General features: G+C 45.0%; 1 protein-coding gene across 1 annotated transcript in view; it reads right to left on the bottom strand.

The window, feature by feature from the left end:
* The window catches only part of LAMA3 (laminin subunit alpha 3), a 250,109-nt gene that overhangs the window by 196,091 nt on the left and 37,576 nt on the right, over positions 1-16,442 (bottom strand). Inside the window, exons 3-4 of the mRNA XM_027525882.1 lie at positions 1,248-1,365; positions 144-262 (exon numbers count right to left, since the gene is read on the bottom strand). Of these exons, the coding sequence (XP_027381683.1) occupies positions 144-262; positions 1,248-1,365 (237 nt within the window). The remainder of the gene's footprint in view (positions 1-143; positions 263-1,247; positions 1,366-16,442) is intronic.

Consider the following 16,442-nt stretch of genomic DNA (forward strand, 5'->3'; position numbering starts at 1 on the left):
GCAACTCAGTCTGGGCATCTTAAACCTGGTTTCTTTCCATCTGTTAAATTTCCTTGAAAATGCAAGTTTCACAATTATAAAAAATGTGCATCTTCATGTTCATATTTAAGTCTTATCTCTCAAGGCCTCCCAAAGCTACTTACCTCACCATTTTCCAATGGCACAATCCGGGAATATTCCGTAGTACAAAGTACATCATCATCTCGGGTGATAGCCCTGTTTGCTTCCTGCCCAAACTGTTCCAAACAGTCTACTTTAGAATCTAGGAAGGAAACGTTAATATTGTACAATAAAATATTGTCCTCTTTTAAATTTCTTAAATCTTATGTTTCTTTAAGAAAATACACAAAAAGGGAAAGACCAGAGAAGCATTTAAGATATTTAGATGGAATCTTAGAATAAAATTCTTAATTCATGAAAGAAAAACCAAGCCATTTCAGGCCACTTAAATATTGGCCACTGAAAGCCCTGTTGCGACTTTCAACAGGAATAGTCTGAAGATTTCATTCTAAATCTTCACTCTTCCTTAGACAAGTTTACCCTCTAAGGAGCATTCCTGGAAAACCTAATGCCTTTATAGCAAGATTCCGGTCCACTTCAATTCATCACAGGGTTCAGACACTCAGACATTCTTCATTAGTGAAGATGACAAGGTCAAGGTAAGTAACGTGAAAAGGCAGGATCCATAAAGATGGAACTTACTTCATAGTTCTACATAAAAGGAAATGGAATGAAGCTCTGGCCCAGTTACAGATACACTGCATACATGCATGCTAAGTCACTTCAGTAGTGCCCCAAGTCTTTGCAACCCCATGGACTGCAGCCCATCAGGCTCCTCTGTCCATGGGATTCTTCAGGCAAGAATACTGGAGTGGGTTACCATGCCCTCCTCCAGGGGATCTCCCTGACCCAGGGATCAAACCTGCATGTCTTATGTCTCCTGCATTGGCAGGCAAGTCCTCTACCACAAGCGCCACCTGGGAAGCCCTACAGATACACTGCTTCGCCCTGAATAGTAGCAAGAACCATTATCGTAAGAGGTATTTCAACCCCAGTTATACATGTGTATCCCTGGTACTCACGCACACATGCCTGAGAAACGGATGTTCAGAGGGTAAGCTAGAAAGTTAAAACAGACCAGCCCCTGATGCACCACACTGAAAGGGTAACTTTCTAGTTAAACCTACAGTCTTGATCTGCTGTAAATAATTCAAACCCCTCATAACATGGTGGGTAAGACTACTTACGAGCAAAATATTGCCAAGGTGAGTAGGTGCTTCCAAAGTCAACAGATCTTTCCAAGACCCAAAGATCAGGGCGAGGAGAATTTGCAAATTTGATTAAAACATAGGCCACCTGGAAAAGCTGATAGAGCAAAAGATAAACAGTTATTCAACTCACTTTGTCTATTCAAACCCTCCACCATCTCTATGGGATGGTGGTTCCCAAGCTGGCACATCTAGCTACACCCCTCCCAAGATCCAGGCCCTGTTTCTAACTGCTGACTGGACCTCTCCAGCTTAACATTTTCACACCCCAAGTCATCATTTTTCTTCCTCCACTGAATCTAGACATTAATCTTTGCCACATCTTAATCATTATACCCTTGAATTTCAACCAGCCTGCAAGGCATCTTCACGTCTGTACATTCAGAGATGTCTGATGTCCAACAACAGTCATCATGTGCTAAGCTCTTCCAAGACCTGGAAAAGACAGTACAGCCCTAAGCATCTCCCAGGAGTGACATGGCCCTGGTCCAGGTCTTGGAGAGCTCATGGCTGCAGGATGAGACCTGAGCAGCTGCATGTAGAGAGGAGCATCTCCGACTCCTGTGTCATCTCCACTCATCACCTCTTCTGATTTCTCTCCCCCTCATTGATTTTCTTGCTCATCCTCATCACTCTTGGCTCGCGGCCAGGACAGTGCCAATGTATGAAAGAGATGAAGTGCAGCACAGGTCCAGATTCTTTAGCCTCCCATCCTGGAACCCCAGCATGCCTCGGTGATGGACCCCAGGAGTCCTTGCAGGCTACTCCTGCCCCTGCCCTCAAAACTCATCTGGCTTGCCTGCGAACCCTGAGAATCTATGTGTTTATCAAAGAGCCTAGGATGACAAGGAACACAGGTGTTAAACAAATATGCTAACATGTTAATGAGTGAGGATTATCCCCACCCCCCATACTCCCCAACCCCAGGGGACAGATTCAACAGTGACTTTGAGAACAGAACTCTGCCAGCCCTATTTGATAAAGTAAATTTATTTAGCAGGCCAATGGACCTTCCAGAATCAGGCAAATTGATGAGGACATAAATGCAAAAAGGCTTGAAGTGCAAGAGAACAGGAAGGATTTGGGCTTACATTAAAAAAAAAAAAAAAAGCCTAATAATCTCCATATATTAGTCCTTTGATGCATATGAATTTATTATTTTGGTATAGCTGCATCTTAATAGAGGCATGACCATGGACAAGATTATCACTATTTAGCCTTGCTTTTCTCGTCTCCTAAACAATTCCAGTTTTCTCACGGGTTCCTGCTGGGAGTGAATAGCACTCAGCACTGTGGCTTTCTGGAGTGGGCTTCCACAACTATCAGTAGAATGGACCATGAAACTGGACCACTAGTTTTCAAGTCCTAACTTCACCACTGATTAACTTTGGGACCTTGAGCAGAGGAAAAAAAAAAAGAGGACTCTGCCACCTTATAAACTGGCCCAGTAGAGCCATTTCGATAATGAGTTCAACTAGTTAGAGAGGGAGGCAGTACTCAGACCCTGTGGGACCCTTTGACTCCTTAGGGGGTGGGAAAAACCAAGGGATTTCATTTTTATATTGTTCACATACAATAGTATGGTAGGTGTCATTTTTTTTTAAGTCTCAGAACTAGTAGCTAATTGTAAATGTTCTAAACTCAATGTCAAAGCCAAAATTTCTAGGATGATGATTCTCAAATTTTAGTCTCAGAACACCTTAACATTTTTAAAATTATTGAGGACTTCAAAAAGCTTTTCTTTAAGTGGGCTATGACTGTTAATTAATAAGGACCGTATTAAAAATTAAAGCTGATAAAAATTCAAAATATTTTTATTATGCATTTAAAATAATAAACCATTGCATGTTAACATAAATACCATATATTATGAAAAATACCATATATTTTTAAAAGCATAAAAAAGTATAGTGAAAACAGTGGCTTTAATTTACATCCTTAAGATCTTTTTGAATGTCTGCCTTCATAGAAGACAGCTGGATTCTCATACTTGTAATATGTTTTGGTTGAAGTACTGGAAGAAAATTTGGCCTCACATAAATCCATAATAGGAAAAAGGACCTCCTAGCTTGGGGACCTTCCTGAAAGGTCTCAAGAACCACACTTTGACTCCTGTGTCATCTCCACTCTTGGTCACAGACTATCCTTCACTCTAAGATGTCCGATTTCTTCCTTCTCTGTGGAAGGAAGAACTGTCATACCAATTACAGAAATCCTAAGTTCAGTTGGTTTAGTCCCAAACACTTGTTCTTTGATCTTGGAAAATCTGCTTCATGGGTTCAGATTAACATTTTCAGATTGTCTACCCATCCTTGGAAAAAATGATCCAGTCGCATGGAGAAAAACTAATTCAGAATGGTAAGGTACTCTAAAAACCATAAAGCAATCCCTAAAGATAGGAGAAATAAATCCCAGAAGACATGCACCATTATTACATATTGAAGGAATTCATAGGAAATCTGTGAACTCCCAGTTTGAAGAATCAGAACAGATATATTTCCCTTAAAAACGACACATCTTGGGACTTCCCTGGTGGTCCAGTGGTTAGGACTCTGTGCTGCCAGTGCAGGGGGTGGGGGTTTGATCCCTGGTCTGAGAACTAAGATCCCACATGCCATGCAGCACAACCCAACCAAAAGAGTGGCACATCTCTTAGATCACATCAAGAGAAGACTGCTTTTAGATATGTGAGAAAGAGAGAATACAAATGAAACATTTCAGGATAGAATAATAATTTAAACATTCTTAATCTCTTCCATGAAAATACTATAATCATAGCATGCCCCCAAGACCCTATTTATTCAATAGTGTATGATTTAATGGTTACTGGTGACTGCAGCCATGAAATTAGAAGGCGCTTACTCCTTGGAAGGAAAGTTATGACCAACCTAGATAGCATATTCAAAAGCAGAGACATTACTTTGCCAACAAAGGTTCGTCTAGTAAGGCTATGGTTTTTCCAGTGGTCATGTATGGATGTGAGAGTTGGACTGTGAAGAAGGCTGAGCGCCGAAGAATTGATGCTTTTGAACTGTGGTGTTGGAGAAGACTCTTGAGAGTCCCTTGGACTGCAAGGAGATCCAACCAGTCCATTCTGAAGGAGATCAGCCCTGGGATTTCTTTGGAAGGAATGATGCTAAAGCTGAAACTCCAGTACTTTGGCCACCTCATGCGAAGAGTTGACTCATTGGAAAAGACTCTGATGCTGGGAGGGATTGGGGACAGGAGGAAAAGGGGACGACAGAGGATGAGATGGCTGGATGGCATCACTGACTCGATGGACGTGAGTCTGAGTGAACTCCGGGAGTTGGTGATGGACAGGGAGGCCTGGCGTGCTGCGATTCATGGGGTCGCAAAGAGTCGGACACAACTGAGCGACTGATCTGATCTGATCTGATCTGATCTGATATTCTAGGTACCATATATGTTAACCATCTCACAAATATTCTCACAATAAAAGTGAAATTTCATGAATTCCATTTTACATGAGGAAAGTGTGACTCTGAGAGATGAAGCAACATGCCCACATTTTGCAGGTGTAAAAATCTAGCACTTTTGTATATTCTACTCACTGATAATTAGCAATGCCACCAAACCTGATCAATCCTTATATTTGATCTGTTTCATCTTGAGGGAAATAACTGTCAAAGAAGCTCTAAACATCATTATTTCCAAATAGGCTAAGATTCCATTACAGGGAGCCAGGAGGTAGGGAGCTATGTGATAATACATCTTGATGGATATTTGAGTACATTGGTTTTCCAAAGCTGCACTTTCTGCTACCACAAATTCTCATCAATGAAATAGTGTTGGTGGTTCAGAGGGAACCTCTCTGTTTTGCTTCATCCTACTCTGAGATAATGCGCGATTCCTTGAAAGCAGCATAGCATTTAAAAATCTGACATTGAGGGAATTCCCTAGCTGTCCAGTGGTTAAGACTCTGATCTGCCAATGCAGGGAGCATGGGTTTTATCCCTAGTCGAGAAACTAAGAACTATAAGGGCTTCCCTCATAGCTCAGTTGGTAAAGAATCTGCCTGCAATACAGGAAGACCAGGGTTCAATTCCTGGGTCGGAAAGATCCTCTGGAGAAAGAAATGGCAACCCACTCCAGTATTCTTGCCTGGAGAATCCATGGACAGAGGAGCTTAGCAGGCTATAGTCCACTGGATTGCAAGAGTCGGACACGACTTAGCAACTAAACCACCATCACCAAGGTACTAAGATTCCACATGCTGAGTGGTGCGGCCATAAGATTTTAAAAAATAAAAATTAAAAAATCCCACATCTAGCAAGGGAAGACATACCACAGTATTCCCTGAGCCTTCCACGCAGATCTAGTTTAATAAGTCCTGGGATTCCATCACGTACCAACAGGACTTTCCACTCCAAATGTTTCCCTCCCATTTTTGTCGTAGCCACTTAATTCTGAGACGCCTCAGCACCTGTTTCTGTGCCCAGACACTGGGAGGCCACATTTCATTCTTTCTGAGTCCACTTGCAAGGACAGAGTCTGCTTCTCTCTCCCCACCACTGCGGTTCAACTTGCAGCGGCTTCCTGCCGAGCTCTCCCGCGTGGCCGCCAACTTCCCCTCAATGTACAGGTTCAAGATGGCACTGAGAGGCAGCCTCCAGAGTGGGTTCACAGTGGGTTCACGTATGTTAAGCCAACAGGTAAGGACTTATTCTCTTCTACTTGATAGTTTTAAACACTGTGCCTTCTAAATGGCACCTTCTGTTAACCCAAATTATCAGTTACTTATGATTGCTCTTTGATCACTCGAAACACTTCAAGGCAGCATGAGTGACACTTGAGACTCACGGATGTAAAGGAGGGCCCTTGGTGAAACGAGAAAGCGCCAGGCTATGGAGTCACTCGAAGCAGAAAAGAGAAGGCCGCTTTGTGCATTTTTGAAGAAATAACATTTGGGAGATAAAGTAAGGAGGGAAAAGTAACCGACAAGGACTTACGTCCCCATGTCCTCCTAACCTCTGGCATCTTCCTTTCTCTGTGCTCCTTTCAGAATGGCGAGGTCTGTCCAGGAGCCCAGCCCATGACTGGTCACTACTTGTAACTTCTGGTGCAGGAAGCAGGGCACAGAGGCCCAAGGATGGACACATGGGGCTATCTCATCACCAGAATCCACGCTTCTGTTCAGGGACTTCTCAAAGGCAACCTTTGCTTTTCACTCCTCCGTTTCAGAAAATCAACATTGGAAGTTCTGTGCACCTGCCTTTTCCTTTACAGTTAAGGACTCGGAGATGGTTAGAGGGGAAGAAGAGGAGGGGTGGAGAGGGTCCTGCTGCTAAGGTGTGACACGGTGACCTGAAGACACTGGGGCCCCAGAACAACTCAAGGCTGACCAAGTGCAGTCACTGAGCTAGAAGCCTGGGCTCCGCCCCTGTGCTCGCTGGGCTGCAGCTTAGTCCACAACTTGAAGCTCTGTCTGCTGGGGTCAGTGGTCCCAGCAGCGTCACAAAACAGCACAACTGAGCAGGTGGCCGCAGTCACAAGACAAGGAGGGAGACGGGCACCTGCAAGGAGTCATCAAGTTGAACTATCAGAGTAAGCATGAGAAGGAGGGAGAGAAACACTATCAGAGTAATCATGAGAAGGAGGGAGAGAAACACTAGCATGTGTTGAAGATTTAGGATATGCCGGGTACTAATGCTTCTGTATTTCAGTAGCTTTTACAATAACCCGAGTGTATGGATACTGATATTCTATTTCATAGATGCAGAAACTAAAGTTTGCAGATGGCTCAGACAGTAAAGAATCGCCTGCATTGTGGGAGACCTGGGTTTGATCCCTGGTTTGGGAAGATTCCCCAGAGAAGGGAATGACAACCCACTCCAGTATCCTTGCCTGGAGAATCCCATGGACAGAACAGCCTGGCGGGCTACAGTCCAGGGGGTTCACAAAGAGTCGGACATGACTAAGCAATGAACACTTTCGCTTTCAAAGTTTGCAGAATACATGGAATGTTCCATGAGTCGGTGACAAAACCAGGACTCAAGTTCACATCTGATTCCCAAGCCTGGGCTGTTATATGCAGTCAGCTGTATGGCCAGCCACAGGGCAGGTCAGGGAGAGCATGGTCCCTTAAGGAGTCGTTCCTCCCTGGGTGGCCCTGCCAACACCAGGAGTGGCTGTACAGCCTGACATTCCGGCCCTGTGTGCACCATGCTCAAGAAAGCCAGCAACAGGAGAAACACCAAGAGGTGCCTGGCAGTGTGGACGTGTGCCCCAACCTCCAGGTCTGTGCATCCCTAGCATAGTTATCACTGGCGATAGGAGGCTGCCAAATCCCGGACCTCACCTCCACTGCCTACCCTGCTTCTGGTTCAGCCTATCCCTGCTGTTCAAGCCCCAGGGAGGCCGGATAATGAGCAAAGTGTACTTCTGGCCAACTGCTGCTCAGAGTGTGGACCCCAGGCCAGCAGCCGGGCAGCCCTGGGAGCATCTCAGACTCTACAGGCACACCTGCGACCTTTGGAGTCAGACCTGTCATCCGAAGAGATGACTCAAATGTACACTCAAGTTGAGAAGCACTGGCCCAGCCCGCAAACATATATCCTTTTTCCAATCAGCTGCACATGGCCAGCACTGCTCTTTCTCCTGTAGAAACCTGGTCTCAAGTGAGTTTTAAGTCACTGTATTACCCTCCCAACAAGATTAGCCTTTTAACTGCTTGATCCTCAGCAAAAGGAATTCCAGGAGTGGGTGGGCAGCCTGCTCTACACCCTGCAATCACACCATGCTTGCAGCCGCCAAACCATCACCATAGGAAGCTGGCCAAGTTTTTCCAGCAACAAACTATGTCTTCTCCACGCTATGATCACAGACCAGTTTGGGGGACAAAATAAGTATTCCAGGTAGCCAGATTACAAGCCATTGTGATTTGTGCAAGTCTATCTTCTCTAGGATAATACGTTGAACAAGAAATTTCAGCAAAGAACACACTTTACTAAGCTCTAATTGTTCTCCAAAGCAAGCAATAACTCTTAGCAAGAGTAATAATGATGGCAGGAAAAGGTACGACGTGGGTGGGAAGGGGTCTTTTGAAAGAATGCCTCGAGGGGGTGTTATGAGTCATGATATCCATGCTTAGGATGAATCCTTATATATTTAGAAATGAACCCACTCTCGGCTGTCAACACACATATTATTATCCTACTGTCGCTGGAAACATTCAGGGGCAAAAGAAAAAATATTGGGGAATGAAACAGTACAATAGCTAATGAGGCCTTATAATTAAAGGATATCTTTGCTCAAGGGGAAAAGAACGTATCACATCAGTTCTCAAAGGTAATAGCTAAGTGAAAGGTTCTTGGTCTGTTATGTATTATATATAAAAGGAAAATTATAAAGTGGCAATCCACTCCAGTATTCTTGCCTGGAAAATTCCATGGACCGGGAGCCCGGTGGGCTTCAGTCCATGGGGTTGCAAAGAGTCAGACACGACTGAGCACTCAGTAGAACAGATGCCTCTTCCATCAGCCTTTGATGCTTGTCATCCTGCTTGATGCTGGGCTTCTCTGTGACAATCCACTTAGAAAGAAGCAAAACTGAAAACTGAACCACGCCAGCTTACAAAGCCTGAGTTTTGATTTTCTACAGAATCTCACTGAACTTCTTAAAATGACTCAGAACTATCACCAACACTATAAAATGAGAAATAGGACTTCCCTGGTGGTCCAGTGGTTGAGGATCTGCCTGCCAATGCAGGGGACATGGGTTCCATCCCTGATCCAGGAGGATCCCCCCACGCCCGAGGCAACTAGGACCAGGTGCCACACAACTGAAGCCCGAGCTTCACAACGAGAGAAAGCCCACCCAGCACAGCCAGAAATAAATAAATTTAAAAAATAAAATTTTTCTAGGCTCCAAAATCACTGTAGATGGTGACTGCAGCCATGAAATTAAAAGACGCTTACTCCTTAGAAGGAAAGTTATGACCAACCTAGACAGCATATTGAAAAGCAGAGACATTACTTTGCCAACAAAGGTCCATCTAGTCAAGGCTATGGTTTTTCCAGTAGTCATGCACGGATGTGAGAGTTGGACTATAAAGAAAGCTGAGCGCCAAAGAATTGATGCTTTTGAACTGTGGTGTTGGAGAAGACTCTTGAGAGTCCCTTGGACTGCGAGGAGATCCAACCAGTCCATCCTAAAGGAGATCAGTTCTGAATATTCATTGGAAGGACTGATGCTGAAGCTGAAACTCCAATACTTTGGCCACCTGATGTGAAGAGCTGACTCATTTGAAAAGACCCTGATGCTGGGAAAGATTGAGGGCAGGAGGAGAAGGGGACGACAGAGGATGAGATGGTGGGATGGCATCACCGACTCCATAGACATGGGTTTGGGTGGACTCCAGGAGTTGGTGATGGACAGGGAGGCCTGGCATGCTGTGGTTCATGGGGTCATAAAGAATCAGACACTACTGAGTGACTGAACTGAAAAATAAATGGTTTTATATGAAAATACACATCTCTCAAGCTTTGAATGATCATTGTTGCTGTTCAGTCGCACAGACCTTTGTCAGCAAAGTGATGTCTCTGTTTTTTAATACACTGTCTAGGTTTGTCATAGCTTTTCCTTCCAAGGAGTAAGTGTCTTTTAATTTCGTGGCTGTAGTCACTGTCCAGAGTGATTTTGGAGCCCAAGAAAATAAACTCTGTTACTGTTTCCCCATCTATTTGCCATGAAGTAATAGGACCAGAAGCCATGATCTTAGTTTTTTGAATGTTGAGTTTGAAGCCAGCTTTTTCACTCTCCTCTTTCACCCTCATCAAGAGGCTTTTTAGCGCCTCTTTCTATGATTCAACAGATGTTGGCAATTTGATTTGAATAATCATAACGTCAAATAAAATACATCTTGACGGTTTATTGTAAGTAGCACCCAATGTACAACTGGAATGGAAACAGTGATTATATTTGACTGTTTCAACAATATACTGCTTGTCTTCATCTATATCCCACTGTGTTTAAGAAAAAAGGGCGGGGAGGGATTTAGAACTGCAAATCCTAAAAGATGTAAAGAAAACAGCAATATGAAATTACCCAAGAGCAAAAACAAACAAACAGAAGGGGTGAAAGGAAAATTAGCAGTAGTGATGAAATCTTGAGCTCACAGTGAAGTTCGCACACAAAACAGAGGTGATGAAGGTCTAAACACTTGCACAGTATAGCCATAAATCGGCTTCCAGTAACCAATAATCAAGAGGGAAATGGGGTCCCATCCCAGTGTCTATATGTTTTGTTTAGTTTTACTTTTAATGCCCCAGTGAAGCACAATTATTTCAGGGACTAAAGGGATTTCTCAACTGGATCTTCTTAGGGGAACACTCTGGAAGGTGATGGACAACATCCTGAGTGAGGGGCACAGTTCTAACCAAACACCCACAGGGGCCATAAGTTTCATGAACCAGAGCAGGGACAGATGGGAGCACCTCATGCAACATCATCACACAGCATCTCAGGCCAGCTCTGCAGCCAGACTCCGAGGGAACCAATCCTGCACCCACTGAGTGCTCAGCTGTGACCACGAGTCACAGGGTCAGGAGGCTACAAAACATCCCCGAGTTTCCGTTCCCTCTTCTAGAAAACATGAGCCTCCCCTATGAGGTTGTAGTAAGGATGAAATGAGTTAATAGTTGAAAAGCGCTTAGACCAGTTTCTAGACTAGGAAGTCTGTTAGCATTCAGTTCACATGATAGGTGCATAAAACTTGAGGTTCTTGCAACTTCCCTGATGGTTCAGTGGGGGAAAATCTGCCTGCCAATGCAGGAGACACAGGTTTGATCCCTGACTGGGGAAGATTCCACATGCCACGGAGCAACTGAAGCCCCTGCACCCCAACTACTGAGCCTGTGCTCCAGAGCCCGGGTCCTGCAACTGCTGAGCTGGAGCACCCGGAATCCCACAACCCACTACAAGAGAAGCCGGCACAGTGAGAAGCCTGCACACCGCAACAGAGTGGCCCCGCTCACTGTAGCTAGAGAAAGCCTTCGTGCAGCAATGAAGACCCAGCTCAACCAAAAATAAATGCATAAAAGTTGAGGCTCTCAAGTCTAAACTGTTCATCTGTGAAGCAAGGTGTTATTCCTCTTGCTTCATCTTGTGAAGCAGATGTTGAAGAATTTTCTAAGACTCATAGCAGAGCTACCGCAAGGAAGAGGATGACAGAACTTCTCAGCACTCATTTTTCTGAATGTTTCAATTAATACTCTAAATGTAAGTGAGCAAAAGTTCAGCTTTTTCACTAAATCCTCAGTATGTTCCAAATTGCAAGGGATAAATGTTTTGCTCCTGCATATGTATGGCTTTTGGTGTGTGAGGGACATGTGTAAACAGAGCAGATACACTAAGGAACTTTCCGCTCATTTATTCGTACATTAAATACATTAATTCTACACACTAGGTGTTCTCTATAGAAAGGAACAGAATGCTGTTCCTTATAGTCATAACTCAACTGAACCCTCTCCCTCTCCCCTCCTTTACATTATATGTACTTTTAAAAAATGTATAGTTAATCACCTCCTCAATAATTTCCTTTCATTCTTTCAGAGATGACAGTTGGGGGACTTTAGTCAATTTCCTCCAGTCAAAAAGCATCCTTCGAAAGTCAGAGTGGGGCTTCCCTGGCAGTCTAGTGGTTAAAAATCCTCTTGCCAATGCAGGAGACACAGGTTAGATCCCTAGTCCGAGAAGATCCCACGTGCCTTGGAGCGACGAAGCCCATGCGCCACAACTACTGAGCCCACGTGCCTAGAGCCTGCGGTCTACAGCAAGAGAAACCACAGCAAGCCTGTGTACCACAATGAGAGGAGCCCCCTCTTGCCGCATCTAGAGAAAAGCCCACACAGCAACGAAGACTCAGCACAGCCAACAATAAATAAATAAATCCTAAAAAAAAAAAAAAAAAAGTCAGCTGATGTCACCCAAACCCCCAGCCTGAGACAGATAATCTACTAGAACAAAGGCACTTTGGAGAGTTTCCTAAAGGAGACTTTTACAAAGAAGTGAGCAAGGGTTACAGATAAGAGCATCTCAGAGCCCTTCCCACTCCAGACCTGACGGGCAAGGACAGGAAGCAGATACTGGAGCTGAGACAGAGCTGTAGCACTGAGATCCTACATCAGTGGGGAATAGACACCCCTGCCTCACTCCCCTCCTGTCCTCTGAGCACGTGCTTGTGTGCACATCCCACTGGCCAGACTCTGCCAAGAACCTGAGCTCAAGGAGAATATGATGCTGCCCACTAAGGCAGGCTGCTTCAGGCCCTGAGTGGGATGGAGAGTGGCTGGAGGGAGAGAGGGAAACCATTCCGGTCACAGAGGCTCGGGGCTACACTCTGAAACAATTAGCAAACACATCTTGAACTGGCTAACCAAATCTGAGCCAGAGAAGAGACTTGCGGCCACAGAAAGGAGAAGCAGACTTCAAGACTAGCATCAACAACGCTCAAGAAAAATGACAGTTAATGGTCTGCTGCTGCTGCTGCTGCTAAGTCGCTTCAGTCAAGTGGTGCTACTCAAAGTGTGGTCCCCAGACTCACCCACGGAGCAACAAAGACAGAACCCAAGGGCGAGCGGGAGAAACCTTCGTAACAATTGAAAAGAAAAAATTAGCATCTGTTGAATCTAATTTTCAAATGACGCTTGTATTTTGAGGACATCCCTGGTACCTCAAATGGTAAAGAATCTGCCTGCATGCAGAAGACCCAGGGTTCAATCCCCGGGTCGGGAAGATGCCCTAGAGAAAGAATTGGCAACCCACTGCAGTATTCTTGCCTGGAGAATTCCATGGACATAGGAGCGTGAGGGGTACAATTCATGGGATCGCAAAGAGTCGGACATGACTGAGTGACTAACTTCTTTATTTTGGAAGTCTTTAGGCTTTATTTTTCAATTCATTTTTCTATGAATTCATTTTTACTGAATTTTACAAAGGCAGTGGTCTGCAACCATTTAGAAATGTTTGTTTTTAAAAAATGGGTCCTTTGTCACAGACACTTTGAGAGGCATGGTCTAAGCAGTGCTTCTCGAATCTTCACGTGCCCTTGGGTTGGGTGGTGGTTTGTGCAGCCTCAGGGACAGGAGGGCACCACAGGCTGGAGGGAATGACAAGAGAAGGGAGGAGAGCAGAGGCTAAGGCTGAGCACCAGCTGCCTGGGAGAGTCATAAAACGAGTCCAAACCACAGCATCCTAGCAGCCAGGGCAAGGTGTCAGCCCCGCCTGTCCTCAACACCAGCCCGTTGCAGGTCCAGCCCTGCCCAGGCCTGAGCAGAGCTGGGGAGATGCCTTCGCCCTGAAACACAGGAATTTATAAAACGTCTGCCCTTCACCCAGTCTCCCTGCCCTGACCTCCCTCAGCAGTTAAGAAGGCTACACTCTCTGTTCTCCTTGCACCCTACCTGATGTCAGCCAGGCCCTGGGCTTTGCTCTGTCACCCTGACGCTACCTGCCCCCTGGCTCTGCCCACCTGCACCCTCTGATAAGAGACCCCAGCCTGAATTCACTCAGCTGGGACCTCCAGGATGTGGTGACACAGATCCTGAATCAGAAAGAGTACACTGCATCCTTCCACCCTCCCAGGCTCCGAGGCCCTAGTGTGCCCCCTTCATCTCACCAGAGCTCCTGGGACTTCATGTGCTTAGAACCAGCCACGCGAAGATGGCAAGAGGCTCCTGGGCCAGGGCGATAGTGAGAGGCAAGGGAAAGACCCCAGCATTCACTCCGGTTATTCCATGATGTTGAGAAACTGTGAAGGTAAACCTGCGATCTCATTGTTCAGGAAGCTTAAAGCACATGGCTCAGAGCTCATCACGGACGATGCACTGAGTCAGGAAATTCCTACATGGCAGAGTCTACATTAGGGGTTTGAGAATTAAAGAGGAGTGCAAACAGCACAGGAGCTTGCCATTAAGTTAGAGAGACAAGGAGCGTGAAGCAACTCATCTGCAGGCTAAACGCCAAGGAGACCTTGCGTGGAAGACTGGCAGGAACCGTGGATGGGGTGGAGGGGCGTGAAGTTGGGGCCCCTGGTCTGGAGGGAGCTGCAGGGTCCCAGGAAGTAGGACATCCACGCTGTCTGCATCTCAAATCCACATGGGGACCAGGCTGGTGGGCAGGGCTGGAGCCAGGCAGGAAGCCTGGTCCTGATGAAGCCCTAACCCTCCCACCCAGCTCCTCAGGCCACCACTCTGGGGTTGGAGGGGCGGCTGGGGACCCACATAGCATCCCTCCTGAAGGTGGGCAGTGACCACAGGAAAAGGAGGTGGTTTGGTTTGATTCCCATTTTTCTCTAAAAGAAGGAAATACAATGGAAGAATGGAAAGGAAAAAAACAAAAGTGAAGAGAAACCACAGAAACAGGAGTAGGGAGAGGAGAGGTTTTGGGAAGAAAAGAGTAAAAGAGGATGCCTGGTGACACAGGGAGGCTCCAGGGCCACTGGCGGGAGGAGCGACAGAGGCTCTGGGGTGGGGGTTCTGGGGGACAGTGGGCAGTGGAGAGGAGGGGCCGGGGCCAGGGCTCCCCCGAGACATTATATTTAACTCAAACTCTCATTGGAACCACTGTGAAGAATTCACGAAATTCAGTTTTTCCTTATATATGCTTGCCAATAATAGTAATAGGAAAACTGCCATGACTGAAAGCCAAAATATGCCTGAAATCATGAGTTTCACAAGGGAAGAAACAATTTTCAAGATTAGCTAAAGAATAAAAAGGTTCTTTAAAATTTTTTTTTCCATTTACTGGGCATTTTTCTGATTCTGTTGGCATTAAAGATCTCTAGCAGGCTGACCTCATTCCAGGAGGAACTGGTCAGAAGCTTACATTTTGGGGGGTGGAGGATGTCAGGAAGCTCCAAGTAAGCTTTTCCATCAACACATCCAATTCCACCGGGAATAACTGTGCCTTTTGTCATCACTGTATTGAGCTCTTCTTTATTCCCCAAAAGGAAAGATTTTCCAATTGCTTTACTGTTTTTCTAACTCTAAAAGTAATACATGTGCTCAGTGAAAAAAATACAAATATAACAGCCAACACGAATTGAGTTCTCATAGTGTGAGAGGCATAATTTTAAGAATTTTTCTCTTAACAAGTTTTTATTTATTTAACTTTTGCCCATACCTTGTGGTATGTGGGATCTTAGTTCCCTGACCAGGATCAAATCCACAATCCCTGCATTGGAAGGGGGAGTCTTAACCACTGGACCACTGGGGAAGTCCCTTTAAGGGTTTTTCTGTATTACATCATTAATTCCTCCCAATAACCTTATGAGGGTGGTTCTAGGTTCATCCCCAGGTCTCAGATGAAGAAACTGACTCCAAGACATTAACTAGAGGGCCCAGCATCACACAGGTAGAAAGTTCTGGAGCCAGATTTGCACCCGTGTAATAAGAGTGATGGATCTGAATCACACTGTAAATTGGATTCACAGAAGAAAGTAAAATTGACCAATAATCCCTCCATCCAGAGAAAGCACTGTTAGCATTTTAAATACCCTCTTGCCTGACTTCTTGCTTTGCTCATACACAGAGATCAAATGTCATCATACCATACTATATACACAGCATACCTAAAGTTTGATTATTTTTTCTTTACACTATAGCACAAACATCTGTCAGATCAATAAAGACTCCCCCCTCTGTGGCAGCCTTCCTATGGTTGCCAATTAATCCATTCGATGCATCAGTTCCCTTACTGCATGTGAGATTGCTGTTTCCCACGTTATCTAATTATGAACAATGCTCCCAAGAATATCTTTGCTCAAACGTTTTGAGCATTTATCTCCTGCACTGGCAGGCAAGTTCTTTACCACTAGTGCCACCTGGGAAGCCAAACATTTTGAGCATTTACCTCATTATTTTCTTAGGATCAATTTCTAGAAGTATTAGTTCCATGACGAAAATAGATAACAATTTGTTAAGGTGCAAATATTCTAGGAAACTTCAGTCCTGAGCTTCCAGAACTTTACTGAGAATAGATCGATAGATTCTTCACTCACTTGGAAGAGACAAGGCAGTGTGAGCTTATTGGAAGCCTAGAAGAGGAGAGAGGGAGGGACGTCAATGACAACTTCTCTAAGTAATAGCAGTAATAGTCTACGCCTGCATGGTGCTTCACAAGAATCAAAGCATGTTCACATACATTGTTCATAAG

The sequence above is a fragment of the Bos indicus x Bos taurus genome, chromosome 24, assembly GCF_003369695.1.
Source record: "Bos indicus x Bos taurus breed Angus x Brahman F1 hybrid chromosome 24, Bos_hybrid_MaternalHap_v2.0, whole genome shotgun sequence".
Taxonomy (NCBI): Eukaryota; Metazoa; Chordata; class Mammalia; order Artiodactyla; family Bovidae; genus Bos; species Bos indicus x Bos taurus.